Below are 18352 nucleotides of genomic sequence, written 5' to 3'. Positions count from 1 at the left end.
AGAATATCCGAGACACACGACTCAGAACCACCAAAACTACTGGATCACTGAAATCTCTTGCCCGGAAGAAAATCTTACTGATTACCCCCATTCCCTTTCTTTTTCAATATTTTTTTCTCACTAAGATTCCATGATTTATTTGAACTAAAAAGAATGTTTAGTCTGTGTGCTGCTCTCAGATGTTATTTTGATGCTAATGGACAGTTTTGACTAGAGCTGTCGATGGATGCAGATTATCCGCTAATATGATCCAAAACCAAAAGGAAGGCTGCATATGAAAAGTAAATCCAAAAACCATTAGATTAGGTTGAGGTGCTGAAATTAAACCCAGATCTTATCTGGTTGGGTTTCGGTTTCGCCCGAAAACCCCGAGACCTAACCTGAATATGTATGCTACAGACAACCTATGTATATACATGCATATGTTATATATTTTCATATAGGTCTTGTTAATTTTTTTTTTAATCATGAAAGGACAAAAATCAAGGAACCCATCTTGTTCCAACAAACTTCCAGTCTTCCATCCATGGTGGTCTTTTTCACATTTATTTGTTGTCATTTAATATTATACCGGCTTTAATACTTCACATCAGCTTTTTTTTAATATTTTCTTTTTCTCCTTCGGGTGGTACAGTGATAGAACACGGGGACAGGGTAAGGTTGCGTTTTATCTAAGAATACTTTCTTTTTTCAAAAAGAAAAATCTCTCTAATTGCATTGCATGAGTAAACAAGCAGCCCGGCATCAGCATGGAATTCGTTGATTAACAAACTGGCAGAGAGAGTTAACTATCTAAACCATCCGGCCACTATGATTGGCAGCATCAACAGAAATCCAAATTACACTTGGAAGACGGGTATAATTCTCTTTTATTTCTTCTACTTTTTTTTTCTGATATTTTTTCTTCCCAAAAGCCTCAAAGAACCGACCGATCATACATGCTGGTATCTCTACCGTTGTATACTTGTTTTAAGTTTTATGACTTTCTACAATTTTAGGCAGCAGCAACAACTCAGCTCGGAAGACAAAATCTACAGCCACAGCACAGAAGGGAAGATCCGAAGGGATATCGAAACTGAGCTGCTAAGACCTGAATAACGTAGGTAAAAGCAACTAGAGATGAGGCTAAGTATATTTTTAGGGAGGCTAACGGTATTGTTGACTGGATGGCCGCTTATGTGGCCAACCATGCAGGTGGTACTTTGTGGACTCGGAATGCGGATTTGTTTGGAACATTCCATGATATTTTATTTTTTGACTTCATTGGATATGTCCGAACTCATGTAGTTTGTCATGTCTGCCTTAGAAAAAAGAAAAGAAAGAAAGAAAAAACATTCAGAGCACAATGTATGGGCTGAGCACCACCTCAGGGGTAAGATCCTACCGAATAAGTGCTCAAACTTGGCATAAGGGAAGGGTTAAAAGCAGGTGAAAGAGCTATTAGAAGTAGGAAAAAGAGCTCCAACGAGGACCAAATTATAAGGACCATAAAAGCAAGATCATGAACAAATCTACTCATCTGGGTTCCAATTATAAGGACCATAAAAGCAAGATCATGAACACCCAAAACAATAGCTGCACTTCTTGGTTTTACTTCTGTCCAACCTCAAACCAATAGCACCACACCACAGAACTGGTGGGTCCACAAGATTTTTCTAGCCCAACCCTTAGCAAGAAGGACCAGAACCAGTCTCTGAGTTGTCCCACATGGCTTTCTCCGGCCAATAGAATGGATTAAACTGATATTTTGGATCCTGCAATTAGATAAGAAGGGATAACGACCAGAAGTTCTTATTGGTCCCCTTGACACCCCAGCAGATCCTAACCAATCCTCCATACCATCAACCATCCACTCCATCCATGAATTCAGACCACAAGCATACCTCTCCACTGAAACACAAAGGACTGAAAGGGCAACACAAAAACACCCACACCTGTTTGTCATTGGCTGAAACACCAGCATCAGGCAGTTTCAATCCTCGCCGGAGCTCATTGATTGGTTGGTAGGAAAGATGGCAACAGTCACAGCCCATGCTTCAGTTGCCGTCTTCCGGCCTCAGGCATCAAAACCCAGGTTTCTCACAGGTTCTTCCGGCAAACTCACCGCCAAAACCGCACGCTCCAACACCTTGAACTCATTCAAGGTGGAAGCAAAGAAGGGCCAGTGGCTCCCTGGCCTGCCTTCACCTGCCTACCTAAACGGCAGGTTAACACCATCAGGGCTCCAATGCAATCGCGAATTCGATCATAAATAATGTCAATTACACCATCAACAATTATTTTATTTTCAAATTGTCTTCTAAAATTGCAGCCTCCCTGGGGATAATGGATTCGACCCGCTTGGACTAGCTGAGGATCCAGAAAACTTGAAGTGGTATGTGCAGGCAGAGCTTGTCAATGGCCGGTGGGCGATGCTCGGTGTCGCTGGAATGCTGCTTCCAGAGGTCTTCACCAAGATTGGGATCATCAATGTTCCCGAGTGGTATGAGGCCGGCAAGGCAGAATACTTTGCATCATCTTCCACCCTCTTCGTCATCGAATTCATTCTGTTCCACTATGTGGAGATCAGAAGGTGGCAGGACATCAAGAACCCAGGCAGTGTAAACCAGGACCCCATCTTCAAGAACTACAGCTTGCCACCAAATAAAGTTGGGTACCCTGGAGGCATCTTCAACCCCCTCAACTTCGCTCCCACGCTTGAGGCCAAGGAGAAGGAGCTTGCAAATGGTAAGTTACCAACAATCATCAACCATCAGAAGCGTTTTATAGAATGGATTGCTAAAACCTGGTTGTTGCAGGGAGATTAGCAATGCTGGCATTCCTGGGTTTTGTGATTCAGCACAATGTTACTGGTCAGGGTCCCTTCGACAACCTCCTACAACACATTTCTGACCCATGGCACACCACCATCATTCAAACACTCAAGGGCTAGGTTCTTTTCTTTCGCAACAAGGATTAGATGGCCTTTTGAGGTCACAATGTGAAACAAAAGAAAAGTAACAGACATGCACAAGGGATCTTGAACATTATTGTAATGCCATCTTCATTGTCTTCCCTATTTTTACCTTTCGTTTGAGAGTAAATTCGTTCATGTTCTTCTCCAATGACAAACTATAGTTAAGACAGCACGAAGGAAGTGCGAGATTTTAATGGATAACCATTGAAAAAGAAATGAGGAAAACTAGTTGACATAAAGTGTGGAATTGCAAGGGAAGAACATAGATATCGTTAAAGTATTAAGATTCACATAAAGCATTTTTACGTTAAGAGTACTGAAAGAGAATTCAATATATAAAATTCAGCAATATCTGAATTTAGTTTACAGCTCCTGTCAATCTGGGGTATCTCTTTTTACAAGTATTACAGTCTTGAAGCTCTGCACCTTACGTATAATTTACAAGAACAAACACTTCCGGCCACGAAAGCAGACCAAGTTGACACAGTCATAATATAATTTACAAGGATTTTGCTCTATGAGAGGTAGGATGGCTAAGATGATCCAGGAAGCATCATGTAAATCTTTTTTGATCCTAGCCAGGTTCCTGTACAAGTATAACAACGAGAACATATTCTCATTTAGTATTCTCATTTAGTATATGTACCTTTTCTTCTGAGGATTGTATGAAAAAGAAGGGGAAAAAAGCTCGACAGCAACTAGAGAGTTGTTCCACTCTGCAGAGGTTAAGGCTAGCAAGCCTGCTTATGCCAAGTTAGCACTGCAAAAATGCTATGCATCATGAAGTCCGGTGGGTTGCTGCAAGAAAAGGTCAAAAGAACCTCAATAAAAACTGAAATTAGAGACCAATTTGCAGATTAAGTAATCATTAGCAACAGGAAAATTTTTGAGACACCATAGTTCCTAGAAATCGAACTTTAGCATGCATTCCTAGGGAGCGGTCTGGTACCTATCTTAATTATGCTTCTCGGAGAGTTACAATAACTTTGTCAATCACAATCATCTAAAGATATTAATTGAATCAAATTGTACACATAAATCTATTCAGTTTCAAGCCCAGTAAGTCTGAGCATAAGATGCAAAATGCAGTATTAAGAACACAACAATGTGTGAATGCGAATGCTGAGATTGCAAATGTATGTCAAAATCTCAAAAAAAGGCTTAAGCATGTGGATTCTGAAACTGATACAGCTGTGCAGAGAAAATTTCAGTAAGACTTTAAAAACAAAAGCGAACTTGCACATTACACATGATTACAAACACACTGCAGAAGAACTACAAATTTGCAGACTTGGAATCTCCACCCTTATCCACATTTCAACAGTAATTCCAATTTTTTCCAACATATCATTAAAAGCGGTGCCATATTGAAAAATGTTGATAAGAGGTATATGACAAGGAGTAGCTGACAGAAATGCTCGCCATTTCATGGTCATGGCCATGAGACTGCAACTGAAATTGGCATCCAGCAGAAAAAGGGCACAAAGCATCTCATCTATGCCAACAGCTGAATTGCAAATTTTGCCAACACCAGTCACCAGCAAAATCATGCTTCCTGAGTTTAACATTGAAAAAAGATTGACAAGCATACACTTCTTGAATGAATTATTTTAGTAGTACTCTCTCCTTCATGTCCTTTATATATTTCAAAAGCTCTCGTTACTCTCGATACCATATGATTTCATATGCCTAATGTTGCCACTGTGCATAGTTCACCATTTTAGTAATTCATATTACCAATATCAACTGATTTTAGCAAAAGATTGACATAAACAGAAACGTAAAGTAAATACAAAAGAACTTACTTGGTGGTAAGAGTGGTTAGAAAATACAGGGACACCACAAGAACCCGATGCAGAAGCCCATGTCTGAATGCTGGCATCATATCTGGGCCTGGGCGGCTCAAAGCTATTCATTTGGTAATCTACAGTTGCTTCTTGTAGGTTAACTTCTGCTTGAGGTTTGAATTTCTTTTCATGAAGCAAATTCAGACCATATGAGCAATATGGGTAGTGGCCTGCCAGCTGAAGCCCCAAGCATGCATTCTGGCCTAATTGATTCAAGGTATCATCATTGATTTGTCCATCAGCCTTTGTTTCCTTCCCTGTGCTTAAGTAGCCAGGAAAGCCTTGAAGAGAAACTTCTGTGACACACCCTCTGATCCACAGAGGAAAAAAAAATAAATATCAGTAATAAAATGGACATGTGGCAAACACTTTACCTGAAGAAAAGAAGATTATAATATCCTACTTTATAATACATGAAATAAATATTCTTTAAACATGGTTGGCACCATATTGCAAATTGATGGTGAGATACATATTAAGATGAAGCTTCCTACCCCCTTTAGAAGCTCAAGTTTTCGACAAATCAAAACTTAGCTCCTGAAAGCTGGATAGTGTCCAGCAATCGGCTTCCAATTTTTGAATTCAATCATAATTAATGACTACTGCGATTTTGCAAGGCTGAAAGTATGGACTCACTACAGGATCCATCCATATCCTTGATATAAAAATCTTTGCACAGATTTAGATCATCTGATATGAACTAAACCAACAATTTACTATATGAAAATTGGAGACTGTATATGGCTATCAGCCAAACAGAACTAAGCAGGCTTCCATGTTGACCAACCAATTTTGAATACCAAATTTTCACGATAAAATAAAAAGAACAGTTATTACTATTCCTAATGAATGTTAAGTCAATCTGAAGGATTCTACAGTGTACTTGGGTCATTATATTTTTCAAATACACTCCTAGTTGATTTCATGCATTAGGGAACCAAATAAAAATAGAGATTCATAGGAAAATAGAAGAGTATCACTAAAAACAAAGTCATCATGAATTTGCTCACCTCTGTCGCGGCAAATTAGTATCTTCTGGAAGCATCATGGGTTGACCTTCATTATCATGAAGCCACGATATATTTGAGGATTGCTGCTCGCCACCTATTTCCAAGGGTAAATGGATGCCATTCTGGAACTACACATCAAGACAAGATTGATATTCTATAGACATCAATGTATGATCATGCAAATTTTCGTAATTTGAGGAAGTGGAAGCAGATATTTATACTATTAGATAAGTGCTTTACCTGGCTAGCACATTCTAGTGACATTAGTTGCTTTCCAAGGTTCTCCTGTCAGTATTTACCATCAGCTTATGTTACAGTGAAGAAAGAAGCAGAAAGCGTATAATAAAATTAATCAACATTAATTTTTCAACTGATAAAAGTCCACATTCACTTTCTACATATAATTAACAACTTTTAACCATACCTTGTTATACTAACTTTAAAAAATATTACTTCAACCAATTTGGATGTCTCCAATTTTATATAGATCTAAAAAAATGGGTTTAGTGGAACATGGACAAATTGCCATACACGAGAAAATATCTGTAGAAGGTTAAGATTGGATTATATAACCACAACTGGCTATGGTTGACAATTCAAAGCATCTAAAAAATTGAGGCATCAATTTACAAGGAAGAACAGGGAAAGATGTGACTACAATCAAATCTCTAATCCACACTAAGCATGCAGATAAGAAGCATTTACAATATATAAATTAAACCTACCAGTTCTCCAACAACTCCAAAATAAATGCAACGGTATCACATTTCTCATTTTAAGAAAGAGAAACAGTCAAAATGGCATTGTGTTTAATTCTTATGGAATGACATAGGAAGAAAGTTTTCGTGAAGGATTCAGATTAGAATCGTCAATATATTAAGGATTTCAGAGTTACAATATTGATATGGCCTTTGGGACATTATGGCACCAGGGACTATAGGCAGTTAACATGCAAACAATGATAAGGTGATTGAACTGTCCATTGTAGACAACATAGGGCTGCTTTGTACTCTGAAGTCTAAATGATCAAAAAATGGCAACTTTGATGACATCCAACAGAAAATTATTCAATATTTGTGCATTCATACTAAATTATGCATACAAAATGGTCAAAAATTTTATGCATGCTGTAGACCAATAGGAACTATAAGATAAATCTGAAAAACATGCACCTTTTGCAATTGAACTTGGTTAAGAGAGTGCTTTAGAGATTCTTCCATCGCCCTAATATGATCAATACTATTGATTTTTTCAGGTTCAGACCAGTAACTGAAAAAACAATAGAAAAAAGTAAAGCATGAGTTAAGTCACGAATGAATCATAAAAACTAACTGAAATGGACATTTAATGCTAATGTATATTCATTCCTATGCCAAATCAAGATAAAAATCATCTAGTATACATCTCATAGTCTTTTGCTAAGATATGCATTGGCCTCCGACGGCCCTCCGCCGACCTCCCTCCTCTCCCTCTCCCTCCCTCTCCCGCTCGCTCTCTCTTTTCTTCTCTTTCTTTCTCCTTCTCCTCCTTCGGCGACGGCGTCTCGGTTTTGTTGCCAGAACCGTCCCGGTCCACCGCCGGTACAGCTCAGGACGCTCCGAATTGGGCGTCTTAGGACGGTTCCGCCGACCTTGTACTAGATTAACTGGCATTACTAAAACTCCTATGGATAATCAAATTCATACTGTTTTTAAAGCCTAAATTAGGCCCGACAGACCTAAGGATTGCCAGGCCAAGCCTGCTTCAGATCAAGTTTGAGGCTCGGTTGAAGATCAAGCTTGGCCCAAATGTGACCCAAAGCCCGACTTAGCCTGACCCAGGTCAGCTCGCTCCCTAGCCCCTCACGCTACATATCTGCCTCTCTCTCTCTCTCCGGATGCCCTATCCCTCCCCTTGCTCCCACCCATCCCCACCCCCTACCCTTCCTCTCCATCTCGCATCTCATCTCTCTCTCTCTCTCTCACACACACACTCTCTCACTCTCACTCTCACTCTCTCCTCCCCTGCCCATCCCCCTTCCCCCACCCTTACTCTCCACCTCCTATCTCCACTCTCTCCTCCTCTTGCCCGTCCCCTCCCCCCATTCCTTCCTCTCCACCTCCCATCTCTCTCTCTCTCTCTCTCTCCCCCTCCCTCCCTCCCTCCCTCCCTCCTCCATCCCCCTCCTGATTCCCCCCTTGTCCCTTCCCAAGAGCTGCTGGCCAGTATTGGGTAACTCCACCCCCACTGTGCCAAGCTTAGGCCCGAGTCGGGCATGCTCAAGCTTGATTGAGTCAAGCCTGTTTGGGCTTCTGGGCTGGCTCGAGCTCGGGTTGGGCTTGAGCCTAACCTATTAAAAAAATGCTAGCAACTTGGGCCTAGGTTGCATAGAAATCTGAACAGACCCAAATCAGTTCAAGTCTAACAAGGATGCTATAATGGAAATCCCTAAGTTTTTATAAAAGTAAGCTTGAGTAAATGCAAGAAAACCAAATCTATACAAATATAAAGGGCATATGAACAAGAAAAAGGCTCCAACAAGTGCGTTACAGAGCTCATGTGCAGTCTATGATATACAAGCATGGGAGGAATCAGATAGAATGAAAGATCACATATTCATAGAACAAACTAGACATGTCATGTGCTCTCTCTCTCTCTCTCTCACACACACACACTCTCTGCTAATAGCCATTACTTGACCTTAAGCTATTGTAATGAATAAACAACAGAATTCTTATTTGAAGTTTCAAAACATTACCTCAATCTTTTTTGAACTTCTGATATTTGAGCTTGCAATAGCCTTGAGTGATTGGTCAACTCCTGTGCTAAAAGTAAAGTCAAAATTTAACACATGAAAAAGTAAAAACAACAAGTTAAGAGACCAAATCAACATCTATAATCATAATCTTTCTGACATGTACCTCAACTGTTTGACCACTGCAACAAAAAGAGGAGAATATCAGGAATTTGAGTTTCAGGTTTTGAGTATATCAAACAACTATAAGGGCGAGCTCATACCTTGAACCCAAAAAATCTTGTATGTTGACATCATGATCCAACTTCTTGAATGTCTTTTTTAGTGCCTGTTTCTCACATCAATTTTACACATAAGAACAGTTTGGTTTATTCATATTTTTTTTCCTTACTTCCTGTATGCACGTAACTTAGCAGCAACAATATGTACATATAAAACCCACAAACATTACTTGGGCAAGGATTTGAACCGAGATTTGTTTTCTAAAGTGAATTGGACATCTAAAGCTAAATGACTTATATTTTATGCAACGTGACTGCCACATTTCCCCTCAACTGCCTCTCCACTATTGCCTTTCAATCACTATTCAACAACCTGGGCATCTCTTCATCACAGCTATTACACCTTGACCATTATTACAGCCATGCCGCCAGTCCCCAGGCACCCTTGCTCATCACTGCTGAACCATGCAAGCCCACATCACCCCCACCTATTCCTCACTCAAACTGAGCAGCACTTGCCCTCACCACCACTAGGTGTTCTCCAAAAGGATAATTGTATTGGTGAATGATGAAAAAACGAAGATTTTGCAACGGTGGTGGAAAAGGTAATAAGAGTAGACTATAGTCGGATAGAAAGGAACAAGATTTTAGATATAGATTAACTACATTTGAGCTTTCCGTCCAACATACCCCATTCTTAGACATAAAAAGCATGTTTTCATTGTGAATTCTGGCACAATAAATAGCTTATACATGCAGGGGCTTATCTGTTGTAGCCTAATTTTTTTTCTTAAATCTATGGGAACAACGACACTTAGGGAGTTTATATGGAATTCTTGATATTACTGGAGGAATAGATGCTTAAATCTCTATAATCTCTGATAAATATTTAGAATAAAAAAAATCCAACAAATATGCATATTGTGTATGCAAATCGAAACGAAATAATAAGCGATCTTACTTCAAGGCTCTCCAGCTTCCTATTCAAAAAATCAGAAAAAAGAGTACCAGTCAGTTAGTTATTAAGATTTAATCCAGATGCAAGGAAAAAGAACAAGCAAATCAAGAAAGAGTTCTCCCCCACCTCTTTGCCCTCTCCTGTGGAGTTAGTTGAGCAAACTTTGCAATCACATCCTCTATATTGCTGACAATAAAGTAAATAATGTCGGAGCCAGAAAAAATATTAAAAACTTATGATATCATATAGATGAGTAAAAATATAATCACAAGAAGATATTAAGGAAAGATGTCATCAGCCGGTAAATATTACCAACCCACTAGAAGAGAACTTCCTTCAATCATGTCCATGATCAAGACTGTATATGCTTGTTCAGTTAATTACACCATAATCTGATTCAAATTTTGCCCTGTTTTCCTTTGTTTTGGATTCTTTATTTTCCATGTAATTTTATTTCACTAACATACTAAAACACCGCTTTGGCTTTCAAAAAGTTCGAATTTGCAAGCATGGTAGCCTAGCAGGATCGAATGAGACGACGTTCGAACACAACACAATAGGGTTAAAAAGGCGCATCAAGAGAGGGACGGCAGCAATATACCTGCGTTCTCCGAGACAAGTTGTGGGTTTTCCAGTGGGCGAGAACATAAGAAGTATAATGTCTATGTCACACAATATCGACAGTTCCTTAGCCTTCTTCAGTATCCCGGCTCTCCGTTTCGAGTATGTCACCTGCCGCCCGCTGGTATTTTCCAATCTCTTAATCTTCAGCTTCACCCTTCCCATCTTCCAATCACCTTAATTCTTTATCACCTTTTCTACAGTATTCCAAAAACCAGAGATCAAGAAATTGAGTGCCGTGTTCCCCCAGGACTCAAGAATCCATCTACAACAACAATCAAACCCGAATTCCATATAACGAAAAAAATTATGGAACATTGCATTCAACAGATTTAACCAAGAGAAGAGAAATCACCGGAATCAAACGTAAGAGAGCCATAAGGATAACAAATTGGGTAAGACGGGGGGAGGGGAGAGGGAGGACGAGAGAGAGAGAGAGAGAGAGAGAGAGAGAGAGAGAGAATGGAGGAGGAGTTAGATGGGAAGGACCGGCGGAGGAGCGAGAACAGTGGGGGGGAGCGAAAGAAGCGGGAGCGCTTGCCCTCCGACCAGGGAGGGAAGGGTCCCGCTTACTTCTCTCTCGCTCCCTCTCTCCTCGTTACAAGCCGAAACCACGCGCAAATTAAACGAAAAGGGCCCATTTACGACCGGCCCTTATTGCTTGCTGCGCCCATAACCATGCGTGGGCCATAAATACGAAGATATCGCAATTCTAAGTTCACCCATCCATCGAGGACTCGCTCTCGTTCAAGCTTGTGCTACTGCTCTCTGAATAGAGGTTTGATAGTATCCGAAAAAAATAAAAGGACGCAGAACACTAGAGTGAAACCATAGAAGTTGGTACTAATAGAACTGCTTTGTTTATCAGCTTTGTGCATTGCTGCGATACATGGGACAGGGCACTGATTGACTGAGATTAACCTGTGCAGATACAAAATTAGCAATAACAACTGCAACGAGTCTTGGAACGGATGCTGCTGGCAAGGTTCATGTAGTTTGGTGTTTTTGGATAGAAAAGGAGTCAAAATATGGGTCATCAGGTTCTACATGCCAGAGACACCCCCGCAGTAGGATGACAAGCAGGTCGGAGGCACTGAAACAACAATATTTTGAAGAGCTGGACTCTTTCCGAATCACAGGTCTTTCGGAAGGCAAATCGTGTGGCTGACTGAATCACCTCTTATGCAGCACACCATTCTACAACCATTTTATTGTGGGTTCTAGAGCACGTGCCGGTGATACTAGAGCATGTTTTATATTGTAACTATTTTGGGCATACTCATGGCTGTAGTGAGCGGCCGCCGGTGTACCAAAAAAAAAAAACAACAATATTTGTTGAAATCAGTATCATGTAGGAGTAAATTCATACACAAGGAATTGATTATTGAATCTAGAGAAGGTAACGATGAGTAGCTAAGGAATATGTCTTTTCAATCTTTACGTACAACATGGTAATAACTCATGGGCGACACAAATGAAATAAACCAAATAATTTCACTGCTGACACATGCAATCTGGGATAGGATATGTGTAGATGGATTGTTTGGGCTTCCTCTGCCGAATCCGCCCTTGTCTGTTCTTGTGCCCCGCTCGGACCGCCCGTTGAAACTCAGACCACTCCATGCTCTTGTTCAGAAAGAGCTGTCCTAACAAAGCCATGTTTGGTCTTACGGTCTTCATGTTCAAATAGGTCCGATGGCCCACCTAAAACCACAACAAAGCCTCAGTCAGGAATTTTGGCATAATGAGAGCAAACAAGAATAAGTAACTGTAGAGTAAACGAAAAAAAATTACCACAGCATTGTGCATATTGCCAGGAGATGCAGAAATGAACACATCGCTGTGCATGCTCACATAGTAATCCACAGCAGCTAGAAGGGAAGCCTTCCCTTCAACCTTAGCTAGTTCCTCTTCAGAAGTAAGGCTCTTCTTGTCCTCCATCAATGGGAATAGCTTGCGCAAGCTAGAAATTCTGGCTTCCCCACCATATACCTATAGTATATCACACTATTGGCATTTGAATATTCGATTTAGAAGGGAAGAAAATTTTCTTATAACAAGGTGTCAGTATGTCGTACCTTATGAGAAGCAAGGTAGAGACGAGTTTTGCTGTCAAAGCCTAAAGCAGCCAGCAGCAATCCAATTTCTTCAGGAGTCAATGGACACCTACCCTGGCTTCGCAGCTCCTCATCAGTGAACTGGGAGTTCAAGACCCTCCCTTGCCAAATCACTTGCCTGTACTTTGCCAAAGCAAGCCTTTCAGCTTTACCACCGCCAAAATCGCAGGCCGAATGTGCAGCCATGTCCTGAACATTGTCATTAAGTTAGAAATTTCACTGCAGAACAGACTGTAGTCAGTGGTTGGACTCAATTATACATTGCTATAACCAGGACCAACAGGCCTTATCTGAACTATATCAGATTGGTTAGTTAAACTGTGTTGGAATTCCCATATTTCTTTTTAGTGAATTTTAAATGCTATAGTGACAGACCGTGGCATTAAGAATACCTCATCAAACTGCTCTCAAGAAAAGAATACCTTGTCAAACCGAAGGTGCAACACCACAAACTTTCCTGATGCCACAGGGACATTTTCATCCACAACCTCTTGTATGTATTCATCAGAGTGTACGCTGACTGGATACCTCAAGCGTTTAACAAGGGCCTCCCCCAAAGCATTGATATGAGGAACAAAAACCAATGCTTGGAAGTTGACCTTGCAACGTAGCCGTTGAATTTCCCCAGGCAAATTATCAAAAGCCAGGCGGTGTGAAAAGGGCGCAATGGCAGCAATCCCATAACTGAAGAAATAACAACAAGAGTAAGATCGCCGATGCAAAACCATACCTATGAAAGAAACAAATAACTAGACCATATGCAGTATAAGATAGATTAGGTCTCACATGATGAAAGTTGTGGTTCAGTTACAGCAAGTGAATCAATCAACTGCAACTTGATAGTAGTAACAGGTAAAAGTAATTATGTGAATCATCTTTGCTTACAAAATTTTATTATAGTTCTGTAATACGGATTATTCATCGAATTTAACAATTGTAAAAGTCTAGAACTGGCATATGAAATGCAAATGATTTCTAGTCAACAAGGAATGCTTGGTGGGCCCCTGTTATCCATTCAATTTCATGGACAATTGGATTAGGGTATGGGACTAGGGTAAAGGCTCAAAGGAGTTTGTGTTGTAACAGTAGAGATTAAGACTTGAGTGTTTTGACATAGCACGAAAGCTGCAATTCAATAGACACATCTCATTGCACACATATCCATTTTATGTGTGAGTACTTGTTCTAGAGCTGACTTCAAGCTAAACAATACGGTGAGACAAATGGAATGGACGATTAATGATCATAAGGCAAACGTCAATTTTTGTCAGGTTGCTTCAAGGAACCTTCATAGGTGTTTTGAGTAGCAAGTAGTGTATTGGTTGAGGTATTGATTTTGAAGGTAACATATCAGGGAAGCGATCCTACAATGTTAGCTATTTATTTTATCTTAAGCATGCAGCAAACTTAAATTTTTTGTGGCGGCTTCCCTTCAAATTTAACCCTGAGGTGAATTCTTCAAGTTATTCCCTTATATCTCTTTAGCTTGGATTTTGTCTCCATGAACTTTGAGAACTGCAAGAAATATGATTGCTAATAGATCATGCAAAACAGAGCTCTGTTAAAAGGAAATCCACAGTTGGCACCACATGTAGCAAATGTAATGGAACAGAATAAGTGGAGAAAGCTGTGAAATGATCCACAAGGACGAGGCATCAAATACCAGATGAAATAGAATAAGTACATGAAATTATGAAAATATGAGTGTAAATAACATAGGTGATATAATTTCAAAATAAAGGAAATGCCAAATGAATGGATCTGTATGGTGATATCATTCTATAAGAAAGTTTAGGAATATGATAATTAGCTGAAGATTTATTGACAGCCAATACTGCAAACTGAAGTCCTAAAGGCTAACAAAGCCCATTGTAAACATACAATTTCATGGGTAGGCCATACGTCCAATCTCACTTTGCTGGCATGAGTTTTAAGAATGGAAAGAAAGCTTCATTGTAAATTTTGGGTTTAAGAATGGAAAGAAATTGTAGTCAACCGAGATCATTGATATCTGTGACAGGAGGCAAAAAGGGTGCATATGCTATGCAAATATTAGATGAGAAAGTTGAGCTTGAAGCCTGTAAAGGGGAAATTTAGAAAAGAATCCATGGCAGGGAGCCGATCAGTTGCTTCATTTTAAGTGAAGGGAACCAAAGTTAATTGAAATGGATTAGTCATGTGCAGAGGAGAATGGAAGATTAGCCAACAAGGAGTTTGAATTTCTGCAAGTCAAAAGTAGAAAAGAAGAATCAATAGAAGGGAAGAAATTTGCCTAAGCACATCTAGAAGAAAATTGTATGAAAAGATGTCATAAATCTATCCTCCACTGAACAATTGACTTTTGATGCCTATGACAGGCAAAGCAGAATTACCAAGAGCATTCTTACTACACAATGAAGTCATGTTAGTGATGGGTGTCAATGAAGGATAGAAACAAAAAAAACATCAGCATGAGCTAATGACAAAAAATGAAAAAAAGAGAACCATATTAGGTAGTGCTGGAAAACCAAAGCAGATGTTTTCTGAAGGACCAGCTTTATATCCCACTACATAAAGTTCACTAACTTGGATAGATAAGGATTAAATCTTCTTCTTGATGAATAAAATGTTGCAATCTACCATACAGATATGACAAAGCTGCTGACTTCCAAAATCAGATGGCCCAAATAATTCATAATAGTAGTTTTTATCATTTCCATCACCAATCAAACAGTAACAAACATGGCAATCTACAACATCTCGCAATAGAGAGTTAACATCAAGAATGATCAAAACAATAGCAAAACAAAATGAGAACAAACATAAAATTTTAGATGACTATAGAAGCTTTATCAGTAACTTATTTGTCAGCAACCAATATAATATTCATCTTTTTTACGAACCTCTGCACAATTGGAAGAACATTCTCAAGATACCAATAAGCTGAAGCATGTACAGGAGCAGTTTTAACTCTAGTAGCTCGAATAGCCACAGCATAATACTCTCTTGTGCTCCATGAGAATTCTTGAGGCAATTCCCTAACTACTGATATCTCATCTTTCAAGACATTAATAAAGTGATCCACATCATAAATTTCCTCAAACGAGCTGCAAAAGCAGATGCAAGTCAATTTACAGGCTCTTCATCCAGATACCATACTTTACAACTGAAAGAACATCAAGAACAAGATGCTACTTAAGAGGTACCTTGAATCTTTCCAAACAGGATTCACTTCAAGGTGAGGTATCACAAGAGTTGCATTTAGGATTTTAGCAACAGCAACTGCATCACAAATCTATAAGACAAAAATTTACCATAAGTAAATCATGGCTTACTTTCCCAGAAAATCAGCACCCATATGGCTACTGTTATACAAAAAACCTATGTTCATATATCAAAGGCTCCACTCAGATGACTCAAATGACATCAATAGCCTACCCCCATTCTCTGTTGGTTCAACCCGCCATCAAGGAATACTTGAATATATCCTGTTGACTTAGCAGGCAGTGATACTGCAAATTGATCAAAATGTACAATAAAATGTCTGAAGAAACAAAAGAGCTTCATGAAGATCAAATGCATCTTGTTTACAAGCAAAAAGTACCCAAAACTACCTCTTTTCTAACTTAAGGTATGAAAGTAATAGAACTCTTGCTTTTATCAAGCATTTACCGGGGTTATTTGCAGATTCAATACATGTTCTCCATCCTTGGTGTGCCAAGGGGGCCCAGATCTCAGACTTCTGGTCATTCGACTAAAGAGAAAAGGGATAAAATCAGATCCACGAGTACACAGTGATGTATAAGCTCAATGAAAGAATTTTACTGCTGATTCAACAGCTTCTACTCACTATTTGACGTTGTAAAGCGCCCTTCACAAGAGATATATGCCTAGGTTTAGGAGCATTCCACTCCTGCAAGGAAGAATTCCACCATAATATTAGGATCCTACGTAGAAGAGCATAAATACTCGTGTGCAAGCAAGAATACACGAAAATTACACATGCAAACAAAATCTATATGCATCAAAATTGTTTACACTTTGTTGCTCACAAAGCAACCTACTAAAATCCTGGAGAAAAAGAGTTAAACAACTCAAACTACTGAAACAAGAGATTCGAGCATTTAGTAGTAAGTACATGGTCCATGCAATCTTCAAAAATAAAAAATAAACTATATATACACATTTAAGTGCATTTAGTATTAAGTATGTGATCCATGCAATCTTCAAAAATTAAAGAACAAGCTATATACGTTTAAGCCAGCAAAGCATACAGGAGAATCCCTTTAAAAAAAATTTATATGCTTTGAGAACTGTTGCAACTTAAACAACAAATGAAAAGCACATCATAATATAGGGTTGGGATCACATTGTCAACTAGCTCTACGTTTCCTGAAGGTGGATCTGGTCCAAAAATACATCTAGACCAGAAGATGAACTAACTGCAATCTCTCCTACAAAATCAACACCGAACAGCATGGACATAAAGCCAGTTTACCTAACATGTTTAAATGAAAAGAAATTGGACATATCAAACCTTAGTTTAAAAATAAGCGTGAGATGCAGAGCCAAATTTTGATAACTGAACTCTGAACAGGTTTCTAATTTACCCCTATTGCACTGACAACCAAACCTTTACAAAAATAACTAGTTAACAATAGTGGTACATTTTCTGAGAACTTCAATCCCTTTACAAAATAACTCATTCAATTAATTGCACCCACAACCAAATCAAATCCTTCTCAAAGATAGTACATTCATTGCAAGCCACTAGATGAAACAGATTAAATGGAGCCCCAAGAAATCTTATCCTCGGATCATCCAGCTCTCTGGATCCACTTGCTAACCACTAATTAACAATCAACTAGGCCCGGATACTATAAACAAAATTTTAGTGTGCATAAAAGGTAATTGATGGTTATACGACCTAATAGGAAATCATCACCTTCAAGTTTTAGCCCTGTTATTCTGGTGCATTCAAGCTAATTGAGGGTATGGTCCAATACGAAGTCACCATCTTTAAGCTTTAACATTAATATTCTTCTCTGCTGAATAAAATACTCCACCACACTAGAACTACAAAAGAGACTCTTTTTCGTAGATCGCTACACCAAATCTCCCAAACTCAAAGCCGAAGCCGACATTACAACTGTTAGTTATATTATAAATAGATCTAATGGCTAGTACAGGAAATAAATTCATCACCTTTATGACCACAACATCGCCGACAACCCCAAAAACGAAGAAATCACAGAAGAATTCAGATAAAAAAGACTACCGTCCACTAAATTTCTGAATCAATTCGATCGCAAGGATTCCAGAAAGGAACAAAGTGGGTGATAGAGGGCAGAACTCACCGAGAACAAAGAAGGAGAGGCATGGCCGAGAGGGGAGAAGAGGGAAGGGCAGAAGACCGGGAGGAGGAGCACCAGAAGGGCCGCGAACGCCCCGCCCCTCTGTGACTGATACTGGCACCACAACCGTAGCATCGCCGCCCTCCGCTGCCGCCGCCGCCGGCCCCTAATTCGTTCCGATCCGAGGGAATAAGCGCTCGACCGCCCGCTCCAAACCCTAATCCTAGAGCCGAGATGAGTACGCCGAGTGGGTAAGCTCATGGAGACGCGATGCCATCCTCTAATGCTCCGTGTCCCCTTCCTCGGATCCCACGCACTGATGGCCGAGCAACGGAAACCATGAAATTGGGTAGGTGTCGCTTTCGCGGGGCCCTTCCGAATTCCGCCTCGTCGTTACGGTCGTATAAATTCTCAGTGTTTGACTTGTTCGATGATGATTTGCGGAGAAGGGTGTTTGCTGAGTTGGTATGAGCAGCCGACGGTAGGCTGGTCGTAATCCTCGGTGCCAGCACCGACACTAGCCGTTGGCCCCCCACAGGATCCATCATTTGGGTT

At 39.8% G+C, this 18352-nt stretch overlaps 3 protein-coding genes across 6 annotated transcripts; 1 reads left to right on the top strand and 2 right to left on the bottom strand.

Annotated features, from left to right (window-relative positions):
* Positions 1-1816: 1816 nt before the first annotated feature.
* On the top strand, positions 1817-3125 carry LOC103716384 (chlorophyll a-b binding protein 4, chloroplastic-like). The gene is made up of 3 exons (XM_008804356.4): positions 1817-2206; positions 2312-2727; positions 2799-3125. The coding sequence occupies exons 1-3, from the start codon at positions 2013-2015 to the stop codon at positions 2930-2932; spliced, it is 744 nt and encodes a 247-aa protein (XP_008802578.1). The 5' UTR covers positions 1817-2012; the 3' UTR covers positions 2933-3125.
* A 145-nt stretch (positions 3126-3270) lies between these two features.
* On the bottom strand, positions 3271-10950 carry LOC103716385 (agamous-like MADS-box protein AGL65). 4 transcript variants are annotated; one of them, XM_039134321.1, is made up of 12 exons: positions 10703-10949; positions 10328-10612; positions 9853-9912; positions 9730-9748; positions 8811-8875; positions 8714-8729; positions 8551-8612; positions 6986-7082; positions 6054-6098; positions 5814-5935; positions 4762-5113; positions 3271-3754 (listed from the first exon to the last, which is right to left on the bottom strand). In XM_039134321.1, the coding sequence occupies exons 2-12, from the start codon at positions 10510-10512 to the stop codon at positions 3728-3730; spliced, it is 1050 nt and encodes a 349-aa protein (XP_038990249.1). In that variant the 5' UTR covers positions 10513-10612; positions 10703-10949; the 3' UTR covers positions 3271-3727. The 4 variants fall into 4 exon arrangements, with proteins under 4 accessions (XP_038990249.1, XP_038990247.1, XP_038990248.1 ...); XM_039134319.1 differs by having other exon boundaries at positions 5814-5941; positions 10703-10948; XM_039134320.1 differs by having other exon boundaries at positions 5814-5941; positions 10328-10544; positions 10703-10948.
* A 728-nt stretch (positions 10951-11678) lies between these two features.
* LOC103716418 (O-fucosyltransferase 31) lies at positions 11679-18121 on the bottom strand. Its single transcript, XM_008804400.4, has 10 exons — positions 17801-18121; positions 16294-16356; positions 16116-16197; positions 15882-15955; positions 15650-15738; positions 15347-15550; positions 12887-13148; positions 12426-12653; positions 12142-12339; positions 11679-12051 (listed from the first exon to the last, which is right to left on the bottom strand). Exons 1-10 carry the CDS (start codon positions 18056-18058, stop codon positions 11842-11844), a joined length of 1668 nt encoding a protein of 555 aa, XP_008802622.2. The 5' UTR covers positions 18059-18121; the 3' UTR covers positions 11679-11841.
* Between the last annotated feature and the right edge of the window lie 231 nt (positions 18122-18352).

Source organism: Phoenix dactylifera, chromosome 15, assembly GCF_009389715.1.
Source record: "Phoenix dactylifera cultivar Barhee BC4 chromosome 15, palm_55x_up_171113_PBpolish2nd_filt_p, whole genome shotgun sequence".
NCBI classification, from domain to species: domain Eukaryota; kingdom Viridiplantae; phylum Streptophyta; class Magnoliopsida; order Arecales; family Arecaceae; genus Phoenix; species Phoenix dactylifera.
Note: the sequence above shows the minus strand (reverse complement) of the source record. Positions and strands in the feature narration are given on the sequence as shown.

What these genes read in the sequence shown, in the direction of transcription:
- LOC103716384 (XM_008804356.4), top strand. Translation starts at nt 2,013, where the DNA reads ATGGCAACAGTCACAGCCCATGCTTCAGTTGCCGTCTTCCGGCCTCAG. An exon ending in CCTGCCTACCTAAACGGCAG is followed by an intron (nt 2,207 to 2,311) that starts GTTAACACCATC and finishes CTAAAATTGCAG; the next exon opens with CCTCCCTGGGGATAATGGAT. An exon ending in GGAGAAGGAGCTTGCAAATG is followed by an intron (nt 2,728 to 2,798) that starts GTAAGTTACCAA and finishes TGGTTGTTGCAG; the next exon opens with GGAGATTAGCAATGCTGGCA.
- LOC103716385 (XM_039134319.1), bottom strand. Translation starts at nt 10,512, where the DNA reads ATGGGAAGGGTGAAGCTGAAGATTAAGAGATTGGAAAATACCAGCGGG. An exon ending in GAAGTTCAAAAAAGATTGAG is followed by an intron (nt 7,083 to 8,550) that starts GTAATGTTTTGA and finishes TTGTTTTTTCAG; the next exon opens with TTACTGGTCTGAACCTGAAA. An exon ending in CTAACCACTCTTACCACCAA is followed by an intron (nt 3,755 to 4,761) that starts GTAAGTTCTTTT and finishes CTTTTCTTGCAG; the next exon opens with CAACCCACCGGACTTCATGA.
- LOC103716418 (XM_008804400.4), bottom strand. Translation starts at nt 18,058, where the DNA reads ATGAGCTTACCCACTCGGCGTACTCATCTCGGCTCTAGGATTAGGGTT. An exon ending in CCTGTTTGGAAAGATTCAAG is followed by an intron (nt 15,551 to 15,649) that starts GTACCTCTTAAG and finishes CTGCTTTTGCAG; the next exon opens with CTCGTTTGAGGAAATTTATG. An exon ending in TCTACCTTGCTTCTCATAAG is followed by an intron (nt 12,340 to 12,425) that starts GTACGACATACT and finishes GATATACTATAG; the next exon opens with GTATATGGTGGGGAAGCCAG.